The sequence below is a fragment of the Canis aureus genome, chromosome 5 (genome assembly GCF_053574225.1).
Source record: "Canis aureus isolate CA01 chromosome 5, VMU_Caureus_v.1.0, whole genome shotgun sequence".
Lineage (NCBI taxonomy): Eukaryota > Metazoa > Chordata > Mammalia > Carnivora > Canidae > Canis > Canis aureus.
Genome location: NC_135615.1, coordinates 33,942,308 through 33,968,553, shown reverse-complemented (window position 1 = coordinate 33,968,553; position 26,246 = coordinate 33,942,308). Strand labels below are relative to the sequence as shown.

At 46.5% G+C, this 26,246-nt stretch overlaps 1 protein-coding gene across 2 annotated transcripts; it reads right to left on the bottom strand.

The window, feature by feature from the left end:
* Positions 1-18,014: 18,014 nt before the first annotated feature.
* LOC144313392 (uncharacterized) lies at positions 18,015-24,801 on the bottom strand. Of its 2 annotated transcripts, XM_077896446.1 has the most exons (3): positions 24,673-24,787; positions 21,078-21,317; positions 18,015-18,290 (listed from the first exon to the last, which is right to left on the bottom strand). In XM_077896446.1, exons 1-3 carry the CDS (start codon positions 24,772-24,774, stop codon positions 18,090-18,092), a joined length of 543 nt encoding a protein of 180 aa, XP_077752572.1. In that variant the 5' UTR covers positions 24,775-24,787; the 3' UTR covers positions 18,015-18,089. The 2 variants fall into 2 exon arrangements, 1 of the variants encoding a protein (XP_077752572.1); XR_013379051.1 differs by lacking the exons at positions 18,015-18,290; positions 21,078-21,317 and adding an exon at positions 23,361-24,020 and having other exon boundaries at positions 24,673-24,801.
* Positions 24,802-26,246: the final 1,445 nt, after the last annotated feature.

The following is a 26,246-nucleotide window of genomic DNA, read 5'->3' as shown; positions in this document are numbered from 1 at the left end:
AAAAAAAGAAATTGTTAACTGAAAGAAAAGTTCCTGTTTCTCAGAAAGCAACACCGTACATTATGACCATAATTTTCCAAGAGAATAAAGGACATGGAATAGACAGACATTTTGTCTTTTCTTTATGAAAATCTGGTGCAAAAATGTCCAAATAGAAGATAGTAGTCAAATAAGCTCAGGTGTCCACATCAACAAATAGAATAGAAACTCCATTTTTATAGGTATTCAAGAGTTGAGTTGTGAAAGTGGGAAGTAGGGGAACTAAAATCCCAAGGACAAAAATTATGCCCAAGTAAGTTGATAATTTCTGGCCATTTTCTTGCTTGGGGGCTTGGTTGATTCTGGGTGTGAGTTAATGATGTAATATGCAGGTCAAACCCAATGCAGGAGGAACCTAAATTAACCTCAAACAGGGTCAGTTTGAAAGAAAACCACTCATAGAAACAGAAAAGAAAAATACTGAAAAACAAAGATAGAGAATCTTAATAGGAATCCAAGAAACAAACTCCCATCACACACACACACACACACACACACACAGTGTCCAAAGAAATGATAAGAGCAAGTTTAAGCACTTCCTAAATCTGGGTATTGATGTCTTTCATGTATGTTTTAAAGTTCTGAACCATTATCTATTGTGTCCCATACTTCTGTATCACGTCCCGAATCCCTGCATTCCTTTTCCGCTCATATGTCCCGTAATGAGCATATTTTCATTTTTATTTGTTTTCCGTCTCATGAGTGTTGCCTTTTGCAGTGTCTAATCTGTTATTAACCCTTTTAAATTGATTCTAATTTCAGATATTTTTCAATTCTAGAATTTTAAGAATTATTTCTCTAGTTTGCAAATCTTGGTTACAATTCTATACAATTCTAGATAATTTTCTAATTTATAAACATGGATTTCCACCTTTCTTCTAGATTTTTGAATACATTAGTAATACTGAATTTAAAGTCTTTCATCTGAAGATTCTAGTGTGTGTTCTTTGGTTTACATGTAGAAGTGTTATTTAAGTATTCATTAATTTAATCAATTATTTACCCAAATATTAAGCACAGAAAATATGGGTGAATAACTGATGATAAAGTTACCCTCTGTCATGAAATAAATCATCTTAGCATTTGGTAGATTTGGTTATTATTTATTTGTATTTGTTTACTTTGCTTTCAAGTAGTGGAAGTTTACTTTTCAAGTTTACTTTGCTTTGGGTAGTAGACCACATTTACAATATTTAATATAACAGTATATGGAATTTTATAATTTTCTAATGCTGAAAGGAATTTTCAGAGGTTATGCATAAAGGCTGTTTTTTACATGGACAAAAAGAGTACAAATCAGTATCCTTCAAGTGCTATCAATATACAAGTACAAATCAATATTCTTAGTTATCAGGCTGGCTTGGTATATGCAGAGAACCACATGTGAAAGTTACCTAGAATTTCTAGCTAGTGGTTGAATCAAACCTACATAAATGTGTGTGTGTGTGTATAATTAAAATATATATATAATTTAAAATATATAAAACTACTACTTGATAATACTACTATTTTTGTTTATTTCATTACCTTTCCCATTAACCAAAAAAACGTTGCGAAGACCTTGCTGTCACAGTCACAAAATAAGAAATAATTAACACGTCATTGTGTAAGTTTAAGGTATATTGAGGATTTGACATACACACGTATTGCAGAATGATTGTCACAGTATAGTTAACACATCCCTAATCTCACGTGGTTAACATTTGTGTGTGTGTGTGTGTGTGTGTGTGTGTGTAGTGAGAACATTTAAGGTCTTCTCTTTTAGGATATTTCAAGTGTGCAGTATATTATTCTCAACTATATTCATCATACTGTATATTAGACCCCCAGAAATTATTCCTCTTATAACTGAAACTTTGTACCTTATGACCAACATCATCTACTTCCCCCACCTTCCATCATTTTACTCTGTGTTTGTATGAATTCAGTGTTTTGAATTCTACATGTAGTGAGATCATACAGCATTTGCCTTTCTCTGTTTGGCTTATCTCACTTAGCTTAATGCCCTCAAGGTTCATCCATGTTGTTGAGAATGGCAGGATTTCCTTCTTTCTTATGGCTTGTGTAATACACACATGTAATACACACACACACACACACACACACACACACACACACTCTACTTGTTCTGAATCCATTCATTCAAAGATGGATACTTGGCTTGTTTCCATGTGTTAGCTATTGGGAATTGTGCTGCAGGGAACACAGGGGTGCAGATATCTCTTCAAGTTAACTATTTCATCTCCTTCGGATATATACACAGAAGTGGGGTTGTTGGATCATATGGTAGATCTATTTCTAAATTTTTGAAGCTCCCTACTATTTTCCACAGTGGCTGCACCAATTTACACTCCCCCTAACCAGTACTTGTTATTTTTGGTTTTCAGATAGTCGTCATTCTAACAGGAATGAGGTGCATATGTCATATGCACTTTTGATTTGCATTTTCTGATGATGAGTGATGTCGAACACTTTCTCCTGTACCTGTTGGTCATTTGTATGTCTTCTTTGGGAAAATGTTCACTCATGCCTTTGCCCATTTTTCACGGGATCTATCATCTATCTATCATCTATCTATCTATCTATCTATCTATCTATCTATCTATCTATCATCATCATCTATCTATCTCTATCATCTATGTTTGCTCTTGAGTTCTGTGAGTTTCTCATATGTTTTGGGTATTAACCCTTATTAGACAGATGTAAATGTTTTCTCTTACTCCATAGATTACCTTTTTATTTTTTCCTTTATAAGCTTTTGTTAAAAAGTCTTTTATTTAATTTTTAAAAAGATTTTATTTATTTGAGAGTAAGAGAGAGACAGTGACAGAGACAGTGAGAGAGAGCACAACCAGGGTAGAGAGGGAAAAGGAGACTCCCCATATGGGGTTTCATTCTAGGACCCTGGGATCATGACCTGAGCTGAGGGCAAATGTTTAACTGACTGAGCCACTCAGGTGCCCCTAGAAGCTTTTTGGTGTGATATAATCCCACTTGTTTACTTTTTTGCTATTGTTGCCTGTGCTTTTGGTGTTATATCCAAAATATCTTTGCCAAGACCAATGTCAAGGATCTTTCTCCCTCTTTTCTTCTAGGAGTTTTATAGTTTTAGTTCTTATTAAAGTCTGTACTTCAGGATTCCTGGGTGGCGCAGCGGTTTAGTGCCTGCCTTTGGTCCAGGGCGTGATCCTGGAGACCCGGGATCGAATCCCACGTTGGGCTCCCGGTGCATGGAGCCTGCTTCTCCCTCTGCCTGTGTCTCTGCCTCTCTCTCTCTCTCTCTCTCTGTGACTATCATAAAAAGAAAAAAGTCTGTACTTCATTTAGAGTTAACTTTTTTTGACCTTTATTTTTTTTTTTATTTTTTACTTTTAAAAATTTTATTTGAGAGAGAGATAGTGCATGTGCAGGGGAAGGGGAAGGGGCAGAGGGGTGCGGGGCTGCATCCCAGGACCCTGGGATCATGACCTGAGCTGAAGGCAGATGCTTAACTAACTGGGCCACCCAGGGGGCTCCATTTAGAGTTAATTTTTATAAGCATAAGATAGGGATCCAATTTCATTTGTTTGGACATGAATATCCAGTTTTTCCAGCGGCATTTATTGAAGAGACTATTTTCTTTCCCCATTGAATTGTTTTGGCTCCCTTGTCAAATATTAGTTGACTTTATATGCTAGAGTTTATTTCTGAGCTTTTGATTTTGTTACTTTCATTTACCTGTCTGTTTTACGCCAGTACTATATTATTTAGATTATTACAGCTTTGTATTTTTTCAACTTTATTGACACATGGCTTTACAGGTTTAGGATGTACAACATAATAATTTGATATATGGATATATTGCAAAATGATTTCTGCATTAAGTTTGGTTAACACATACATCACTTCACATAGTTACAGTTTTTTTTCTAGTAATGAGAACTTTTAAAATCTTTCCTAGCAACTTTCAGATACACTACAACAAATATTTTGAAATGAGGAAATGTGAGGTCTCCTGCTTTGTTCTTCTTTCTCAAGATTTCTTTGGCTATTTGTGATCATTTGTGGTTCCATATAAACTTTAGGATTGTTTTTTACTATTTTTGTGAAAAATGCCATTGGAATTTTGATAAGGGTTGCATGAACTCTACAGATGGCTTTGGATAGTAGACCACATTTACAATATTTAATATAACAATATATGGAATTTTATAATTTAATACTCTTCAATTTAATACTTTTTAATTTAATACTCTTTTATCTTTAAAAGATATCCATGAACATAAAATACCTTTCCATCTATTTGTGTTTTCTTCAGCTTCTTCTTTCATTGTCCTATAGTTTTCAGTATATTAATATTCCACCTCTTTAGACAAATTTATTCCTAAGTATTTTATTTTACTATGTTTGATGTTATTATAAATGGGATTGTTTTCTTTATTTCTTTTTCAAATAGCTCATTGTTAGTGTATAGAAAAGCAGATGACTTCTGATACTGATTCTGTATTCTGTAACTTTACTAAATTTTTTATTAGCTCTAACAGGTGTTGGTAGAGTCTTTAGGATGGTGAGACCTGCCAACAGAGACAATTTTCCTTCTTCCTTTACAAATTGGATGTTTTTGCCTTTCATTTCATTTCTTTTTATCTTTTTTTTCTTTCTTTTTTTTTTTTTTTCTAATTGCTCTGGCTGAGGCTTCTAGTGATGTGTTGACCAGGAATGGTGAGAATAAGCACATTTGTTTTGTTCCTGATATTAGAGGAAAAGCCTCACAATCTTTCACCATCAAGTATGATGTTAGTGGAGGGCTTGTCATATACAGCCTTCCTTGAATATGCTGAGGCATATTCCTTCTTTACCTAATTTGATGAGAATTTTTATTATGAAAAGATGTTGAGTTTTGTCAAATGCTTTTTTTCTGCATCAATTGAACGATCATGGGATTGTTATTTTTCATTCTGCTAATGTGATGTTTCACATTTATTGATTTGCATGTTAAACCATCCTTACGTCCCAAGTTTAAATCCTGCCTGATCCTGGTGTACAGTCCTTTTAATGTCCTGTTGAATTCGATGTGCTTATATTTTGTTGATAATTGCTTGCATCTGTATCTGTTAGGACAATTGACGTATAATTTTCTTTTCTTATAGTGTCCTCATCTGGACTTGGTGTTAGGATCCAACTGGCCTTGTCAAATGTCTTTGGGCATGTTCCCCCCCTTCAGTTTATTGGAAGAGTTTGAGGAGGACTGACATTAATTCTTGAAATGTTTCCTAGAATTCACCAGTGAAGCCATCTGTTTCTAGACTTTTCTTTGTTGGGAAGTTTTTGACTCATGTTTCAGTTTCCTTATTGGTCTGTCCAAGTTTCTTATATATTTACGATTCATTCTTAGTAGGTTGTGTTTTACCAATTTATCCATTTTTTTCTAGGCTATTCAACTTGTTGGCATAAAATTTTTTATTGTGGTCTCATGATGCTTCATATTTCTCTGGTGTCAGTTGTAATTTTTCCTGTTTCATTTCTGATTTTATTTATTTGATTCTTCTTTCTTCTCAGTCTAGTTAAAAGTTTGCCAATTTCACTTATCTTTCAAAAAACCAACTCTAAATTTTTTTCATCTATTCAATTGTCTTTGCAGTCTTTTTATTTATTTTTGGACTGATCTTTTTATTTCTTTACTTCTACAAGCTGTGGGATTACTTTGTTCCTTTTTCCCTACCTCTTTGATATGTATATTTAGGATGTTTATTTGAGATTGTTCCTTTTTCTTAAAGTGGGCATTTCCTGCTATATACCTTCCTTTTAGAACTGCTTTTGCCACATCCCATAAGACTTGGTATGTGACTTGTATTTCCATTTTTGTTTATCTCAAAATATTTTTAATATTCCTTGTTATCATCTTTGATCCAATAGTCGCTCAGGAGTGTGATGTTTAAATTCCATGTATTTGTGAATTTTCTGGTTTCTAATTTATGAATTCCTAATTTCCTATCAGTTGGTTAGAAATGATACTTGATAAAAATTCTATCTTCTTGAATTTGTTGAGACTTGTTATGTGACCTAAAATATGATGTTCTTATAGAAAGATTCATGTGCTCTGGAAAAGAATCTGTATTCTGCTGCTATTGGAGGTAATGTCCTAGATGTGTCTTTTACATGCATTCGGTCCATAGTGTTGCTCCAATCCATTGTCTCCTTATTGATTCTTTGATAAGATCACTTATCCTTTGTTGGGATTGGACTATTAAAGTCCCCTACTATCATCATATTGCTATTTATTTCTTCATTTTGTTCTATTAGTATTTGCTTTACAGGTGCTCCGATGTTAGGTGCATAAATATTTACAGTTGTTTTATCTTCTCTATAAATTGGCCCTTTTGTCATTATATAATGACCTTTTTTGTCTCTTATGAACATTTTTAGCTTGAAATCTATTTGTCTGCTGTAAGAATAACTACCCCTGTTGTTTTTCTTACCATTATCTGTTTCTATCCCTTCACCTTCAGCCAATGTGTGTTTTTAAAGCTAAAATGAGTCTCTTGTAGGCAGCCTATCATTAGATCCTTTTTTAAAAAAGTCCATTCAGCTATTATGTTTCTTTCTATTGAAAACTGGATTCATTTTCATTCAAGGCAATTTTATTGCTAGATGAGGACTTACTATTGCATTTTGTTAATTGTTTTCTGGCTGGAGGCTCCTTTTTCTTTTTTTCTTGTCTTTGTGATTTGGTGACTTTTTGTGGTGATATGTTTTGATTCCTTTATCATATTTTGTGTGTGTATCTACCACCTGGTTTTCCTTTGTGGTTGCCATGAGGCTTACAGGAAATATCTGATAGTTATGACATCCTATTTTAACCTGATCACAACAACAGAGAGAAACTCTATACTTTGACATCTCTCCACTTCACATCTTAGATTCCTGATGTTACAGTTTACGTTCTTTTTATTGTGCATCCAGGATCACATTTTTACAATTATAGTTACTTTTATTATGCTTATTTTTTAACTTTTAAAGTAGATTTGAGAGTGATTTATGCACTACCGTTATAATGTGGGATGATCTGGCTTTGATTATGTACTCACCGTGACCAGTGAGTCACATCATTGCAACAAATTTCGTGACCAGGGATCACATATATACAGGAGGTGTTGCATTTTATTTCAGGATGCTTGGGGGAAGATTATATTGCATGATGTTACATAATTCTAAGTAATTTATTACGTATGAGAGGAAACAGAAAACATGTGCCAACTCTCTGGGGATGGGCAGGGTTTGTGTGAGGCAAAGATGTGTTTGGTTAAGGGACAGAGAAAGAGAAGACAAATCCGGGTGCATGATTACACCATTGAGGGTGGAAGCAGGCACATACAACACAGAACAAGGGCTCAAATATGTGTCTCCACCCTGTGTGTGGATGCTGACCCAGCAGGCATGGGCTCGAAACTTCATATCTTTATTTTCAGGCAGTTCTCTGGGAAGTTCTGAAAGACAGTTTGGGGAATGAGTGAGCCAAGGCCTTGAATCTTAAGGAACATCTACCTTTAGAAAATAAAGGGTGAAATGGACCCAGAGCAAACATGTTACATTTACTCAGTCTGAACGGTGTTTAAGTGTCTGTCATTATTATCATCCATTTGGGGAACGTGATTTGAAAGACATGAAGTTTCTCAGGTTGCACTGAATGGACACGGAGCAGAGCTAAAGCTCACGTGCCAGCTGGTTTGCTGCAAAGTGTGCATTTTACCCACTTTGCACATTGCATCCCTAGACAAATGTAGGGGAAGCAATGGGATTGGAGTGCAGGGCAGGAGCACTGTGCCAGGAAGCCAAGGGCAGGCTCTCAAGGAAGCAAGGCTAATCCTGCAACATTCAGGAGTTGAGTAGCAATAGTAATATCTCACTGGAGATTCTGGGGATCGATCAGTTGCTTTCTGGTGTTCATGTTAACAAAAGGAGGGAGTTTTCATGGGAGAATGAGAAACTGGATAGGAAGATAAGTGGGGATATAGTTTTAAAGAATTAACTCCTTTCTCTAATCCTTCAGAGAGGAGTAAGAGGATAGAGGTAAGTTTGTTATCCTGCCATGAAATCCTACTGATTAGTGACCTCGTTTCAGCTCTTGAGCTAATATCTGAAAGTCTAAGGGCAGATTGCAGGAGGATTATGTCCTTTCCTGAGGAGGTCTATTCCATAATTGCACGTCTGGAATTCCTTATTTTTTATTTCAATAGTAAAAGAAAATACTATTGAATTGTTTGCATGATGCTTTCGTTCACAGATACTCAATTTGAACCCAAAACATGCCTCTATGCTTGGAACTAAAACGCTCACAGTGGATTACGATCAGTCACGGCATTTTCATTGTTTCTAAGCAGGGAATAGTCAAGGGTAGGATGTCTTCATATTGGGGTCTGGAAAAAGAAATTGGAAGAGGGATGCAAAGCCACTGGCTCTAATGCATATTTGAATACCCAGTAAGCTCCACCCGTGGACTAATTAGACTGAACTCTCACCACTTCCTGAGCATTGGGAAAGGAAAAGAGCAACTGTCTTGAGGGGAAGACAGTGGCTCTGGTCCTTCATTACCCTCTGACTGATCCCAGGCCTGGACAGCTCTCTCCGAGGCACTCACCCTCCGGGATCTGCTAAAGCAGCTTCAGAGGGAAGCTGAGGGTCAGGTAGGTGTTGGTCGGACACTTTGGCTCAACAGAGAGAAAGTCTCACTACGGTTTCCTTGTTCCGTGGGCAGGACACAGTCACCTGCTCAGGTGCGGACACTCTCGTCTCCTCCCTCCATCCCCTGTGCACCTGCCACACCAGGAGCAGGGCCTGCTGCTGTGGGCACGTCCACCTGCCAGGGCGCTCAGGGGCAGAGCCCGCCCGCCCGCCCATGGCTGTCCTGCTAAAACTTACAAAGTCATCACCCATCACCTTAAAAGAATACATTATATTCTAAAACATGGCTATTATCTCAACCTCAATTATTTCAGCTTGTCATAAAGTTTGAATGTAGGAATACTGTGAATGTAGGAATACTGTCGATAGCAGCAATTAAGTTTCTTTGGTAAGTGTCCTTGGATGTCTAGTTTTAGGGAATTTAGCTGTGGGAAGGAATATAAAGCAGGCCCGTAAATATAGGGAGTCATACAGCTATCCGGACGTGTTTGCCGTGCATAGCACGAGGAAGGACTATTTACAAAGAACACAATGGGATCTGATCTTGTCTGCAGTACACACTACAGGCTTTCCTCAATAGCTCTCTCCCTTGCTCTCTTGCAGACAAAACTGCTATTAACAGATTATCACGTGGAGGAGGTGTAACAAAATCCATTTTTCACTGTAGTATCATATAATCCAGGACTTTCGTAGTTTGGATTTTAGTAATCAGAATCAAGTAGAAAACTCAAGATCTAAATTTTCTGGGAAATTGCTTCAGTGTTTCCTTTTGTTTAGCAGAGCCTTAGGCTGGGTGGCATCTGCTCCGTGGCTTAAGCAAGGTGGCAGGTGAGTGTAGATGAGGGGCCTGTCCGTGTGCAGTGAGGTCATTTCAAAGGACGGGGTAGCCCTGTTCTCCTGCAGTCAGCCAGACTCAGGAGGCTGCAGGTCACAATGCTTGGAAATTTTCAAACCTAGTGTTTTACATTCATGCTGTTTCCAAATATGCTCAGTTGTGAAATGGATGAATCTCTACCATGAAAGCGTGATAACATGAGGGGAAATAGGGCACTCGACTCAGACACGTTGGATGTTTCCTATGAACTAATCTATGATAAATTAATCTGCAGCACCTTTTACTCCCACAAAAAGACAGAACTGTGAAGTGGGTTGTCATAATCCATCAAGAATAGTTCCTGGGGTTGGGCAGGGCAAACAGCAGAAGTCACAACTTGAAAAATGACTTAGATTTGGAACACGATGAGCCATAGCTTTGTAGGAAGTGGAAAAAAGCTAAACTCCCCAAGAACAAATGGAACACATAATTATTCCATCTTGGAACTGCTTGTGTAGCACTCACTGTCTTTACCGGCTCCCCCAGACAGCTGGACATAAACCTACAGGGTAATATCTCGGTGTCATTGAGGACTTATTTTTTAAAAATTTATTTTATTCTTAAAGTTCAATTTGCCAGCATGTAGTCTAACACCCAGGGCTCATCCCGTCATGTGCCATCCTCAGTGCCTGTCACCCAGTCACCCCATCCTCCCTTCACCCTGCTCCCCCCATCTCCCCTTCTGCAGCCCTTTGTGTGTTTCCCAGAGTTAGGAGTCGCTTACGGTTTGTCTCTCTTTCTGATTTTCTCCACTCAGTTTCCTTCCCTTCCCTTATGATCCTCTGCACTATTTCTATTCCCGGTATGAGTGAGACCATATGATGATTGTCCTTCTCCGACTGACTTACTTTACTCAGCATCATACCCTCCAGGTTCATCCACGTTGAAGCAACTGGTGGGTGTTCATCCTCTCTGATGGCTGGGGAATATCCTATTGTCTATATAGACCACATCTTTATCCATCATCTGTCGGTGGACACCGAAGCTCCTTCCACAGTGTGGCTATTGTGGACATTGCTGCTGTGAACATCGGGATGCAGGTGTCCCGGAGTTTCACTGCATCTGCATCTTTGGGGTAAATCCCCAGCAGTGCACTTGCTGGGTCGTAGGGCAGCTCTATTTTAACTCGTTGAGGAGGCTCCACACTGTTCTCCAGGGCGGCTGTACCCGCTTGCCTCCCCACCAGCAGAGCATGAGGGTTCTGCGTCTGCCTGTTGCATGAGGTGAGGTGCACAACCCATGAGTCTGAATGGAAGCTCTTGCCTCATTAAAGCTGTAGGAAGTGGCAGGGGGACGTGCCTGCCATGGGTACCCGAGAACGCGCTACAGCGCAGTGAAGAATTCCATATTCGCAAGCTTTACAGGGTCTTTATTAAGAACGATCACAGATAAATCATTTTTAGGATTTAATTTTTTCCAAGAAATTTACCTTCTTATTTTTAAATCCTTAATGAATCATTGTATTGAAGCAGTGACATTTTGCTCTAGAGAAATACCATCATATCGTCCGTGGTTCCGGTAGTCCTTGACTTGCGGGGACTGGCCACGGGCGCTGAGTTGGGGGGGGACACTTCATTTTGCGGGCCCATCCCATGGACTGCAGGGTATCTTGACCTCCGGTTTCCAGCCTCACATGCCACAAGCATCCCTCAGTACTTGCAACAAAAAACAAGCCCAACGCACTGTCCCACATTGCCAACCATCGTTGGGTTGAAAGACCATTCGATTTCTCCCCGGAACAAAGTCTCTAGTTTGCTTACCTGCCCTCAAATAAATGACACGAAAACCTTCATACATTGCCTCTCATTCCTCTAACCCGGAGAGCCTTTCGTGACCTGTGCATTTCCACCACGTCCTTGGTCACGGGCGAGGGGTGCAGGGCACACCCACTGCTTGATGTGGTTCCGTGGACGTGGTTCAGCATCAGGCAGCTGTTGCTCCAGATTTTAACGGGTCTTACATATCCGATCTGCCCTTCATATGGCTTCCTGAGTATCCTTCAAATAAATTGGGCTTCCTGTCCTCCTTTCGTCCTTCCCTCCATCCTTACCCCAAATGGTAGGCAATGCATAGCAACACCCTTTGCCTGCTTGGAACTTAGGACACAGATGTTAAACACATAGACAAATAGAAATATTTTTGCATTGGGTTGAGCTGAAGTTAGAAGTCCAGGTAGAGGGAATCATGTGTCCAAGTGAATGGAAGAAAAAAAGAATTTATTCTGGGGTCTAAAATGGGGCCAATGGCCTCAGATCATTTGATCATTTATATTATATGATCATACCTAATATATTTACATATTGTGTACACGTCATGCCCTTATATAAACTTGTTGTGTCTTATTATATTATGTACTTTGACATCGGCCTCCATTTTTATAGGAGTCTATAGCTGCACTATTTTCTGTACTTTTTAGTACATAACATTTCGTATTATCTTACAAGACCCTGTTTAAAATTCGTGATCTCGGGGCTAATGCCAGTGAGGACTGGCCCGCGTGTCCTGTCCTGCCCGACCTTCGGCCCTCGGTGCTCTGGCCCTGCTCACCGTCTCTCTGACGCACGGTGGCATCCCCATGCCTTCCAGTCTAAGGTCACAGTCTGCTCGCCAGTCTCCACGTGTCATTCTGGTCTCAAAAGTCAGACAATAAGAGTGTCCACTTCCCGTGGTCTGTAGGGAGGAGGGGGGGTCATGCTTGTGAGTCACTTGGATGTGCACCTTGCGTGAAGTGACGGGGGCCACGAGGGTCGTTTCTGGTGCCCTCCATTTATCTTTGAATTCCCCACCGGGGCTGAAGCAGCACTTCCCGGAGCAGAGTCCCTTTGTCAGCTTGCTGCATGCACGAGTGGCTTTCCCTTGTGGTCCCTCCCCGGGGCGATCCCTGCCCCTGACAGCGTCCGGCCCAGCCTCATCTGGAGGCGGCTCTTTCTCTTCCGCGCCTTGCCTGCCCCTCCTGCCATCACTAATTTGTCTCCTTCCCACTCTGACAGTGCGGAGACGGAAGGCCCCACACAATTTAGCGCTCAATTACATGCTGTCTTACACTCACTTTTGTGTCATGCGTTATAATCATCCTCCTAAACACATTGTTAACTCCTTGAGGAGATCGTACTGTGAGCCATTAAAACTGTCACAAAGGCTCGCCCAACTTTGGGTGCAGGGGAAACCCCCAGAGGAATTTTGAGGCTCCCTCTCCTCCTCCAGTACCAACGAGCATGCAGCAAGGGGCATAGGCTGCTGAAGCAGCCACTGGGCTGGCGGGGTGATGCATGTGGAGGCTTTCCTATGATTTTCATCAAAGACCCAGTCTGCAGCACACAATACCGAGGACGTGCTCTCAAGGAGCAGGGGACAAGAGGCTGGGGGCCCACAGGGGGCCTCTGCAAACCTGCTCGCATCTCACAGGAGCTGCGCTTGGCCGGCGGGCCAGGGTCCCTCCCTCCGTGGCCACAGGCCCAGGGGCCTGGCTCTGCCCTGAGCATCACTGCTGGCTGAGCCTCCCGGGAACCGCATTCCTCCTCTGAGGATGACGAGGCCCTTTACCTGCGGATTTTCCTTTCCGTTGTGCAGGACGGTCAGAGGTGAGGCGGGGGCCGGTGGACCTGGCTGGGCCTTGCCTGCCCCCACGGGGGCCCGAGAGCGAGGGCTGCCCTGCAGGTCACGCGTGTGCGTGGGGCCGTGGAGCAAGGCGGGCCGCCCGGTGTGCACCCCAGCACACGCGGAGCTCTCTACAGAGAGCAGGGATATGGGAAAGAGAGGGGTTAGGGGCTGATCTCAGGCCTCAAGTAATAATAATAACAAACATGACAGGTGCTGGTCATATTTTATATGCAATCTTTTTTTTTTTTTGCTTCTTCTTTTTCACAAAAGCTTATTTTTTTAAATGCTTCTCTGCAAGTTTCACCACATCAGGAAGCACTGACCTGCGGCATAAGGAACTGCATGCACACTTCCTGGATGCAGATCACAGTACAATTTTTTCCCCTACTCAAATGAATTTCCATCCTTTGTACCTGGTGCTGTATGGAAGGCACCTCGAACCACATCAGGAGAAAATCGAAGCAAAATCGAAGCTATGAAGCGATCTTTAGAATCCCATATCTTATTTTTAGGTCTAATCACAAAACATTTCGTTATGATGGGTCGAGATGCGTTTCATTTAGTTACACAAAGAAGTTTGAGTAGAGAAGGGGTGGTTTGTTCATCTATAACATTCAATACTGAATTTGATCACTCCTTAGATGATGCAAGAGAGAGAGAGAGAGAACAGAGCTAAACAAAGTTTGTTAGCGGAATTTTCACTGCAATTTCAGCTGTAATAGATGCTGATATACATCGATTTCTCACTTAACACAGATATATTTGAATCCCTAAGTTTCTAAAAAAATTAGAGATATATTACTTAAAAAATATAGCTCCCCCCCCAGATGATATTTGTATCCATAAAATTTCCCTTTAAACAGAACTCTATATATTTTGTTTTTAGTACATTTAGTGTTAAGGATTCTTTTTTTTTTTTTAAGATTCTATTTATTTATTCATGAGAGATGCAGAGAGGCAGAGACACAGGCAGAGGGAGAAGCAGGCTTCTTGCAGGGAGCCTGACGTGGGACTCAATCCCGGGACCCCAGGATCACGGCCTGGACCAAAGGCAGGTGCCAAACCACTGAGCCACCCAGGGATCCCCAGTGTTAAGGATTCTAAAACAAAATAATTGAAATTACTTTGAAATTTTATTTTAAGAGTGTGGAAATTATTCGGAACAAACCAGATACACCTTTTTTACCATCAGTATCACCTCCGGGAGTATCCGTCGCCGTCATCGACCACAACCGAACAGAAACAATTTACGACGATCATTGGAGCTTCGGTACGTGAGAACCAGCCCAAGTTTCAACGAGGCCCAGGGCAGGGAAGGCCCTGGGTGGCCTCGCTGTGCCACACGCTGTGTGCAGCACGGGACCTCCCTTGCCGCCCGTGAGGAAGCAGCTAGAGGGACAAGCACACCCGCCGTGCATCCAGGGCACTGGCTCTTGCATTTTACTGCTGTGGTGGCAAAACAAATGTGCCAACAGCCCGCGGGGATCTGACGTAAGGGGGATTTGGGGGGAAAAGAGAGCTCCCGCCTGCTACTGAGGGCGTCGTCGGCCTGACCCCTTCCCTTCAGGAGCGCTGAGGACTCCCCAGGCCTGTTACCGTCCCTGAGTCACAATGTCGGTCGCTCTGGGGACTCAGTAACTGGCACCAAAATAGTGTCACCTTCCACGGCATCTGTCCCTGTGCACACATTTCCACGTTCGTGCCTGTCTCCAGAAATGTTCAGTCTAGCTCGAGTCTGAGCAAATTTGAGAACACACTTCGGTTTCCTCTCCTGTAGGGTCCCCAGCGGGCGTCTCCCTCCCGCCTGGCAGCAGGCGCCCCGAGGTGGCGAGGGCCCCACTCGTCTCTGCTGTGCTGCCCGGCGGGGAGACCCTGCCCCTGAGGCTTCTGCACGTCTACAGTGTCGATGGGGGGGGGTGCTTTGTTCTGCATTATCACGCGAGTGGAGTCACACTTCCAAAGACTTCCCTAAACGGGCACAAACATGGATTTTTGTGGCACTGCCTGTGAAGCATCATTAACCGGCCTCAGCGGAAGCCGTTGATCAATATTTTACTCATTTACCGTTTCACGTCTTTTGTGAGATTTAGCAGTTAACAACAGCTGTGACGTGGGTCAGCTGAAAAGTTGGGAGAGTTGTTTTTTTTTTTTCTTTTCTTTCTTCCTTTTTCTTTTCTTTCCTTTTTAAGCCGATCTAGTTGGATCGGGAATGTTCCCTGCGTATCAAACCCTGAAGCATCCTCACATCCTCTAAGCAGCAGGGACTCTCATCACCATCTCTCGGAGTCTGCGACACCCGAGGTTAGCTCAGCTCGAAGCCTTTACCCCACCGCTGCAGGACTTATCAGAAACTTTATTGCATTGCCAATTGCCAAGGAGAAGTAGCATAAAGAATTTCCATAAATCCGTTGACCAAGGATTCATTTTCAGAGATCTCTAAGGATAGAGCCAAAGCATTGCAACAGAAAGGGAGCGCCAGTTGATGTTTCTCAACGGTTTATGGCTGTAATTAAAAACCACAACGGGTTGCCTATATTTATAACTCTATTGGAAATTTCAGAGATTATCCTGCGTGGGTTAAGGACTTAGGCTTCGCGATTTTAAGACACGCGTAAAGATTAGAGAGTATCGGCCGAGATCTCTCCTTAAACCCATCACTCTTTACTTCCTCGAAAATACGACATTGATCTCAAGGTTGTAACTTGGGTTGTGAAGTGGCTTAAACAGGCATGGATTTTTACAAAGATATTTATTTTCTAGGCCCGGCACTTGGTAAATTTAATTTAAAAATCTTGACAAAAAAAAAAAAATCTTGACCAGAGAACGAAATATCCGCTGTTTTTTTTATATGTATCAGAAATGTGTTGAAAATTCAATTTTGGGGAAAAAAATCAATTTGGGAAGGTTTCTAATTTTTTTTTTCCTTTTTATTCTGTGAGGTGGAGAATATTATGCTCAGGAAACCACGTCAGACATGCAAACGCGCTACAGGCAAGGGAACACATGTACGCTTCAAGTCTGAATATTCAGGCTCAATTTTTTATATCAAAGTCTCTGTATGTGGTTACACGTCATTACCTTCTAGGAGAGCTGCATGTGCCCTTGAATATAGTTAAAATTGCTTTCATATGAAACTATTCTTTTACTTTTACTTTAATTCAATAATCCCTCCACAAACTTTCAAAAAGGTCTATTGTATCAACACTTTATATTGTGGTTCCTATTATTATTTTTTTAATTTTAAAATTTATTTATTCCTGAGAGACACACAGGGAGGGGCAGAGACACAGGCAGAGGGAGAAGCAGGCTCCCTGCAGGGAGCCCGACGCAGGACCCGATCCCAGGACCCCGGGGTCACACCCTGGGCCGAAGGGAGACGCTCAACCGCTGAGCCTCCAGGTGCCCCACACTGTTCATATTACTCAGGAGGCCAAGGCAAGAACACGGATCAAGATCCACCTTGTATGTATCTAAATATTTCAATGGGGAACAATTGCTATTTAAAATACGTTTCAACCTCTTAGGTTCAAACTGACAGAGAAGTTGGTGTCAGGAGAGGACTTCCGGGGGCTTCCTTGCCTGTCACTGTAGTTGTTTCATGGCTGCACACGCACCCACTCACATGCATGTGCACACACGCACACATATGTAACCGTGCAGATAAATGTGCCCCCATGTGCATGCACGCCTGCATTTATGTGCATGCACACCCACAAAACCTCCTGCACGCATGTGCATCTGCACGCACACATGAATGTGAACACACCCATCCACGTGCTGAAGCTTTTATGCTTTGACTCTAGGGAGCACCCCCTGCCCGCCCTGGCCTGGGGTCGGACATGCCGCTGACAGAGCCTGTGCCTTCCCCGCGGTGGACCTGGGGCCGCTGGACAAGCAGCCGTGACCCAAGCAGCTGGTGTGGGGCTCAGGGCTCCGCATGGGGTTTGCCCTCAGCTTCATGGGGAAGGTCTGGGGGTGAACTAGGGATAGGCCCTGTACAACATGGGGTCACGCCAGGGGCCCTGCTTTCCAGGGCTTCGAGTATGACTGGCTGAAGTGTCTGGATTCTCCTAGCCAGCTTTTGAGAAGCAGAGATAAAAAAAAAAAAAAAAAAAAAGAAGTGGGGTGAGTTCACGCCCCAGGAAGTGAGTACAGGTAAAGGGGAAGTGGTGTCTCCTTTTAGGGCACAGGTGAAGCAGAGGGGGTCACTCCCCTTGCAGGGAGTCCTGCCCCCACCCCCCAGAGCCCACCCGGTGGCCCTGCCTGCTAGTGGGGGCCACCTGGAGTCACCGACCAAGGCAGGTGCACCGGCCAGGCCCCGGCTCACACCGCGTGACCTGCTCGCAGCCTCCCCCTGCCTCCCACACCCCTGCCCCTGAGGGGCACCCCGGTAAAGCCCCTGCACCCCAGACCTGCCCTTGGACCCCTTCTTCTCCGCCAGCACCGGGCCGCCAAGAGCAGCCTCTCCTTGCACGCCTGAGATGTGCTGTGCACACATCGAAGGATGCGCTCTGGGCAGGTTGTCTCAGCAACACACACAGCTTGGAGATTCCTGTCCGTTGGGGCATCGACTAGACCGTGGGGGCAGGAGGGGCTGGGGAAGACTTTTGAGACGTCAACCCGAATCAGATTTAAAGATCATGGGGGAATGGCCAAGAGGGCCAGGGTACATTGAGCGACACAAGAATAAGGGAATCATCAAAACCCAGAGTGGTAAGTTCTGCAGGATAATCTTGTTCTTTCAATTATCACATTTGAGAGGAAAAAAATAGAATATAAGAGAGTAAGGTGGAAGAGAAACCTGTTTTTTTTTCTAAGATTTTATTATTTATTTGATAGAGAGAGTGAGCGAGCAGGGGAGAGAATCTCAAGCAGACTCCCCTGCTGAGCTTGGAGCCTGACACGGGGCTCGATCTCATGGCCCTGAGGTCCTGACCTGAGTCGGACGCTCCACCGACCGAGCCACCCAGGCACCCCAGACGAGGAACTTGTGAGAAGTTGCTTCAGAAATAGCACTGATTTCAGTGTAGGAGTCTCCCTTGACCACTGGTGACAAGCGGACGATAGAAAGTTCTAAGATACTTGGGAAATTTGAACATTGATGAAATAGCTGATCCTGTGGAGAGAGAGTATGAAGTTTAGGTGTGTATGTAGAGCAAAGATTATGTTTTTGGAAAGAATGCGGACCATTTAGGGACGCTCGGGGTGCCCTCTGTGGTCAAACGTCTGCTTTCAGCTCAGGCAGTGATCCCAGGTCCTGGGATCGAGTCCCACGCCAGGTTCCCCGCAGGGAGCCTGCTTCTCCCTCTGCCTGTGTCTCTGCCTCTCTCTGTGTGTCTCATGAATAAATGAATAAAATCTTAAAAAAAAAAAGGTCATAAACAGAATCTTCCCTTTTTGTATAAATTATATATTTTATCAAACTCTTCTACTAATCCTATATCTTTTCTAACAAGTGCATATAAATGTCATAAAAGCTTCGCCGCTCCACACACACACACACACACACACACACACACACACACATTATCCCATCGTGTGGATAAGCCACAATACGTTTAACGTTTTCCTGCTGGTGCGCAGGTAGGGGGCTCTCCAGGTCAGAAATGATGGAGCAGCGAACGGACACGCACATTCGTCGCTCCCCGTGGTGAGAGAGGAAAAAGGGTCCAGATGCGCAATGTGCATGTGTATTTTGAGAGCTACCCACAATTTGTCGTCTGCAGAGACTAGCGACTCAGATTCCTTCCGCGTCCGGGGTGTCCTGCTTCCGCGAACCCATGACAATGGCATCTTGGCAGAGACTTGATGCTCGTTTCTTCTGGAATCTTATCAAAAGTGGAAGAGCCATTTCTATTTGTATCCTGAACTCATGCTGTCCTATCTTTTCTCTTTTTTTATTGTTTTTGGTTTCTTTCCGCACCCACCCTCCCCCCCCCAAGTAATTCAGAAATCTTTGGCATATTCCTAAACGGGCTCTAATCAATAAGCACGCATTGCAGATGGAGTTATTTGGGTTGTCATTTGTCTTTTGACTTTGCTTAAAGCAGCTTTTCTTTTCTTTTCTTTTCTTTTCTTTTTTTTCCCTACATGGAAATTTTGGATCTTCCCGTGGTCGGATTTATCTGTAGTCTCTCTCGCCTTCTGGGTATTTTGCTGGTTTGAAAAAAAAAAAAAAAGTCTTCTCTATCTTCAGATTATTTTTAAAATCTCAAGTATCTATCCAGTGTTACTTTTATAGTTTGATATTTATAGGACTCTTTCTTCCATCTGGAATTAATTTGGTATCGGGCATGAGGTGGTACGGCATGGGGCACACAAGGTGCTCTGCGCCCGTGGCCCCCAGCGCCTTTAGGTGTGAGCGCAGGGTGGTGGGGCCCCTGTCGTCTATGTGGGTGGGATGGTCTCCCCAAGGATGCGTGCAGAGAGGACTCCTCAGGGCGTTGGCCATGACAGGCCTGGTTGCCCCAGATTTGTCCTCGGAGGACGATGCAGCCCCACTGACAGGCTGGGACTCCGTGTCACCCACCGTCCTCCACTGAGAGGACCCTCTGGACTTACAGACCGTGACCCTATGGGGACACCTTACCTCAACACACCGCAGTTTATGTGCATTCCCAATGTCCCAGCTTACAGGTTCCAGGGTTTGTTGAGGAATAACCCATGTCCCCAGCAAGGAAGTGTCCCCAGGGAAGTGGAACAAACACAGAGGGCTAATGGGCAGCTCTGCAGGGTCTCCGTCATCTGGGCTCCCCAGCAGCCCAGGAAATGTGTTCACGAGCCACTTACGGGAAGTGTGACCATCGTGCATTTACACGAGCCTGCACCGCGTCTTGCTGGATCTCATCAGGACATGAGGAAAAGCAAAGCGGCGCTGAGCTCTTGCTGGCCCATGAAGCGCAGGAGGGTTTCGCACAGGGCACCGCTGTGCTCGGCTCCCCGACCTCTCCCAGGGGACGCAGGATTGCCGGGCCTTCGGGGCTCATGCACGGCGTGGGGTCCCCGTCTGCGTGTCCCGGAGCTGCGGGCGCCCACCCGGCCGCCAAGGGTCGGGTCCCACGTGGCCACGACCCGGCCCTACTGGCTCTGCCCGGGCGCGATGTATGGGTTCCGTGTCCCCGATGTGCCTTCTGGGGCGGCAGGTGCATCTCCGCTCGCTGTGGCCCTCCCCTGGGGCAGGAGCCCGGCCACAGCTCCCACGGGCCACGCCACGTCCCACCCGGAATCAATGCCTTCGTTTACCCTCCTGGCATCCCATCCCGGCTGCACACACGATCATTCCGCAAACGTGCTTGAGCCGGGACCTCAAAGGCCACGGTCTGGGTCTGACCCCGCCCCCTGGACCTCTCTAGGGTGATGGACGGTTCTGGACACCTGCCACTTGGACGCAGCCACTAGCCCTGCGCAGCTTCGAGCCCTTGAAACGCGGCTAGTGCCACGGGGGAGCTGCATCCTAGTCATTTCCGATTTAATGCATGTTTTAAGAATTCAAATTTCAGGAGCCACTTATAGGGCGCGTGTCTATGTTAGGGAGCGGAACAGCCCCGAATGCTGCTTCTGCCCCTAAATCAAGGATGGGTGCGGGTTAGGGACGGATCTCCCCCCCACCACCACTCAAGCCTCGCCCCTGCCCCGCCCCCGCTGCAGATGCCTGTGCACCTGCGGGGGAGGGCTCCCCATCCCTTGCACCTATGCGGGAAGCGGGAGGTAGGGTGGGGGGTGGGGGGGGTCTCAGCTTCCCAGAGCGGGGTCCGGGCTGCCCCCCACAGGCCGGCTGATGAACGCGCCCTATTTCACCGGCTGCAGCTTTGCCGCCGAACTTTACGCGCGGAGATTCACCGCAGGCCCGCACGCACGAGGCCCTGTTTCTCCTGTTTTTCATCAAAAGCCATCCATACCGAACCTGTAAAATGCCGTGAAGGCTTCCAGCGAGGGAGGGCATCCCATTTCCGCTTTTGAGGGAAGAAGAAAACGAGTAACAAGAGAAAGAGAGGGGACGTTCCAGATCCCACGTGGAGACCGCCCCGCGCGGATGAGGACGGGAGGCCAGGCCGGGGCGCACGACATCCGGGCGCCCTCGGGAGCTTTTTATGTCCTCCTCGCAGGTCAGCTTCTCATCCACGCGTATTTCGGCGAGAGCTTCCTGAAAGATTAAAACAAAAAATGCTTGTGGGAGTGAAATGTGCGCGCGGGGTTGCGGACCCAGCATGACACCTGCACCGCCGTGCAGATCCCCGGAGATATCGGCACCGCTGGGCGACCCCAGACGCGGGTCCCGGGACATGTGGGTGCCTGCGGGGCTTGGCGGGCCGTGGGGGGTCTGCGGGCGCGCGGAGGGGCGCAGGGCAGCGGGGCGGGGGCCCGGGAGGGCAGGACGGGCCGTGGGGGTCTGGGGGCCCGCGGAGGGGCGCAGGGCATCAGGGCTGGGGAATCACCGGGTGCGCCCTGGGGTGCACGCCTGGCTCGGGGGAGCTGGCTCTGCGCCCACGGGGAGTTGGCGGGGGAGACTCCAGCCTGCGCACCCTGGACCTGGGCCTCCCCACCGCCAGACGCGGGAAACGAGTCTGCGTGGTTTGCTAGGCCAGCCCGTGCACGCTAACACGGCCTGTGTCCACCTCACCCAGATACACTGAGGTCCCCGTCCCTAGTGATACAGGCTGTGGGTGCATCCTACAGGTAGAAGGCTCTCCACGGGGGGGAGCAAGTCACAGCGGGGCCCTCAGGTGGGACCTCATCCAGCAGCACTGGTGTCTTACGAGGCGGGAGATTTGCACAAGGGGGCCCATGTGCCCAGAGGGCAGGTGACCGCGGGCACGCGGAGGTGGAGCCAGAGCCTCGCGGGACTCCTGCCTTCCCACTGGGGCAGCAGTCGGGCTCCCGCAGGTGCAGGGGCCACGAGGGGCGGCTCAGCCGGGACCCCCGCCCAAGGCTCGCGGCCCGCTGGGGAGCAGAGACCTCCAGGACGCCTCCAGCTGGCTCTCTTCTGCCCAGATCGCGCTTCCTTTCCAGGGACTCTGCGTGTAGGACGAGACTTCGCGTGGCCGGCTCGCTTTCTCCACGGCAGGTGCCTGGGGCCTGGCCCTGGGGTGGGCGCGCACCAGCAGTTGTGCAGGTCCATCCTTTCCCCGGGGTGTCCTCGCACCAGGTCAAGCCCGGATGGGTCTCCACGAGTGATCGGTCCCGGGAGGTGCCTCGCCTATCGACGGCTTAATAAATGCACTAAAAAGCGGCTCCTGCGTTTGCCTTGAAATCATGCATCCCTGTTTTCTCACGGAGGCGTTATTTGCAGGCTGATAATTGCCAGGAGTCGGCTTTAATTAATAGAATAAATGTTAATGTAATTAATAAGTTGGATTCTTGCTGGCGCTCTCAGGTGATTATGTACTTTTGAGTTTTAAAGATGCAATTTGCATGTTATTAAAATAATCAGAAGGACTTCGGCATCTGAGGGAAGGTGACGTTTAATTTTAGCTCACTCAAGTTGTCTGGTTACCCAAAGCCAGAGGAGCGCAGGTGATCCTGTGATCACGCCAGGGCCTGTGAGCTTCCACGGGATCTTGGGGAGGGAGGGAGGGGGACCCACTGAGCAACACAGTGTCTGTCTTCTGCTGCTTACAAAGCCCTGAGCTGGTCTCTCTTTTTGCAAGCTCGTCCCCTTTCCCAGCCTCTCCTCCCAAGTTCTCTTGTGTCCAAAATCCAGGCAGGGACACGCATTGGCCGACATGCATTGGATGGCAGCCCTGCTGACCCAGGCCCTGGGTGGCATGGGCACTCCTTGCAGGGGGCAGGGCTCCAGCAGCCCCTCGGTCCCCAGCGGGGACATGTGGCCTCCATGGGTGGTGAGGTGGTGCCCAGGCTCCATGTGGACCATCTACTAAGTGGGTCGGGGATGGATAAACATGGTAAGATGGGCCGGCAGGTTCTGGGGGAACACCCAGACAGGACCAGGGGACTGGGCACCAGGCGTGGGGCCCCTGCCGCCGCACCCTTGCCAGGAACCACTTGCATGGTCGGAAAGGAAATAGAGTTTAATACTGTTTTCCTCTGACTGCAAATTCCACTTTTGAGCTGTTTTCCCCCTTTTGTGTAACACTTAACTGTTCTGTATTTTGTGTGTGGGGAAAAGGGTTCATAGAATTCCTTTTTTTTTTTTTTAAGATTTTATTTATTTATTCATGAGAGACACAGAGAAAGAGGCAGACACAGGCGGAGGGAGAAGCAGACTCCATGCAGGGAGCCCAACATGGGACTCGATCCCGGGACCCCGGGGTCACACCCTGTGTGGGAGGCAGATGCTCCACCGCTGAACCTCCCGGGAGCCCCGACCACGTAGAATTCTTATAATGGGTGAGTAGTGATTACTGAGGGAAGCAGTTTTTCAAAAGGGTTTTGCAACGTGCACTTATTTCATTGACTTCGCGTGTGAGCCGTAACTGTTAAGTTTTGCTGGAATATGACCTTCGGAATAGGTCCAACCCTAGAATTTCTGAGACTTCAAGTAGACGGACGTGTTCCCTTGGATTCCCATGCGTCGTTATCAGGTGGAAAGAATCTCCCCTTCTGCGTCTGATGGAGGTAGCCGGCAGCTTCTTTAAGCTGGTTCTGCTACAAAGATACGTGAGCGATGAAGATGATGTTAGCCAATTTATCCGTAAGAGCAACACCTTTGCAGAGCCTGTATATTCAGGGCATATTTTTAGAACGGCAAGATGATTTTCAGAAATCAGAGCGCAGCACGAACCAGCAGCCCGCACGTGTTCCCGTCCGTGTGTTACACGAACAGAGACTTTCTGGAAGTTCAAACGGCTTTTTTAATCCGGCAGGTTACTGTTGAATATTTAAAGCTCTGTAAAAATAACAGAATCCCGCTTCGTAAGTCTCAACGTAAGCGATTGTGTGGAGCGGTCGCGGGCAAGCTCCCTTCTCCGGGAAAGACCGCGGGAAGGGCCGGGGCCCCGACTGTAGGAGCACAGCCTCCAGTGCACGTTGTCCTACGGCCTTTGGGGGTAATGACACCCACAATTTAAACTCGGGAGAACAGCATCCAGTGACTGGGGTGCCTCTCCGGCATCTGCTGGGTCAGGCTCAGCCCTTGTTGGACCCTCCGCCCCCCAACGCTGGCTTCGCAGGGTGTGCCTGGGCCCTCCGTCCTCGAAGCCACAGAAGGCACAGCGCCTGCTGTGCTGCCACCCAGACAGCCTGGTGACGCGTGTTGTTGTGGAGGGAAATCGAATCAGTGACAAAACGGGGATCTGCAGTCCCCTGGGTGATCCTGAGTAACAGGGGCCGTGTCTGCGGAATGTGGGTTTTCTTGCCAACAGGCTCACCCCAAGGGCTTGGAGGAGCATCAGGCCGCAGAGCCGCGCTACATGGGCTTCTCCCCGCAGCCCCGGCTCCGCAGCCCACATTCCTTCCTGTTATTTCATTGTCACCTGTAAGGGACTACTGATTCCACCTACCATGTTTTGCCTTAGGGAGGGTTAAGACCCCTTTCTTACCTTTCCTCTTTGCAGGGGCCAGCCAGCAACCATGTCCCCACTCCTACAGCAGGCATCGCTGTGTCCTTGGTTCGCCGGCACCTGGCACGCAGCACCCGGCATCCAGCACCCAGCACCCAGCCATCTCCCTGACATCACAGAGCCTCAAGGTGCTCACAGCCAGGCTTGCTGCATGGCGCACCATCGCGTGTGGCAGGGCTTTGTGACTGTTTACACGTGTGCCTGCCCTGGCACTGAGAGGTCGTTGAGGAAGGGCAGTCATTTCGCCCATCCGGGTGTCCCCAGCCCCTGTCAGTGAGCCTGGCTTTCCTCCCTCAGGGCGGGCGGCCCAGTGAATGACACTTGCATCCAGGCCAGTTGTGGGGGAAAGTCTGCCTGTGGCCTCGGCAAGCACTCATGCGCTATTGGAGCTGATTATACATATGCTGTACGGGCGGAAATAAAGAAGGAGAAAAGTCGGGAATTCAAAAGGTTACATTCTTATCTGTTAAGAATCAGGTTATTTTCTATGCCAAGTGTTTGACATGCTTCCATGATATTCTCTGCTGATGGGATCTGAATCCGGAAGAGTCCAGGAAGCGGTGACCCAGGCCGCGGAAGTTGGTCCCATGGGCCGCTCGCAGTACATTTCCTTTTCCAGCACGATCATCACAGTCCTGGGATCAGGAGATTGGCAGTGTCCCTGTTAGAGAAAGAGGAGGACAGATTTCCTAGAAAGGAAGCCACCACCACCCACAATAAAGATAACAGCCTGGCTAACTCCCGGCACATTATTCCGTGACCTTAGCTGGTGAATATGGAGAGAGTTGCCCAAACCCCTCCTGACCTGGGAATGGTCTGCGCCCGGATGGAGGCAGAGGCCCCGTATGGAGGCTGAGAACGGGACCAGTCCTAGAGCCGAAGCAAAGATCCTACAAGATGGAGTTGTTTTGTGTTCCAATGATTTTTTTTTAATTTTATTTATGATAGTCACACAGAGAGAGAGAGGCAGAGACATAGGCAGAGGGAGAAGCAGGCTCCATGCACCGGGAGCCCGACGTGGGATTCGATCCCGGATCTCCAGGATCACGCCCTGGGCCAAAGGCAGGCGCCAAACCGCTGCGCCACCCAGGGATCCCCTGATTTTTTTTTCACCTGTTAAAGTGAGCACATTCGCGGTGCCGTGGATGGAAAATGTGATGGAATCATTCAGTAATTCTTTCTCAAGCACCTACTACGTGTGATGCTCTGCCAACTGTCAGCTGCAGCATCATTTGTGAGCAAACACGCATCCGCCGACCTCTGCCTGTGGGCTTGGGAACTGCCTCATCTGATAAGGTAGGCAGGGATGGCAGTGGGCCCTCTCCAAACCATGGATCGTGTAATTAGTGTGAGGCTTTTCTCCAGGCTGCAAAGTAATTGTTGGCAGGTGCACATATCACAACCAATGCCAAAATGCATCACGTTGAAGAATTATTATTCTCGTTATCACAACTTCCCTCAGTGATTCTAACCGTCGGCTTTTGCTGAGTGATTATACAAAAATAGGTAATGATACAGACCCGGGTTGGATCGTGCCTCTGGATAATTGCATT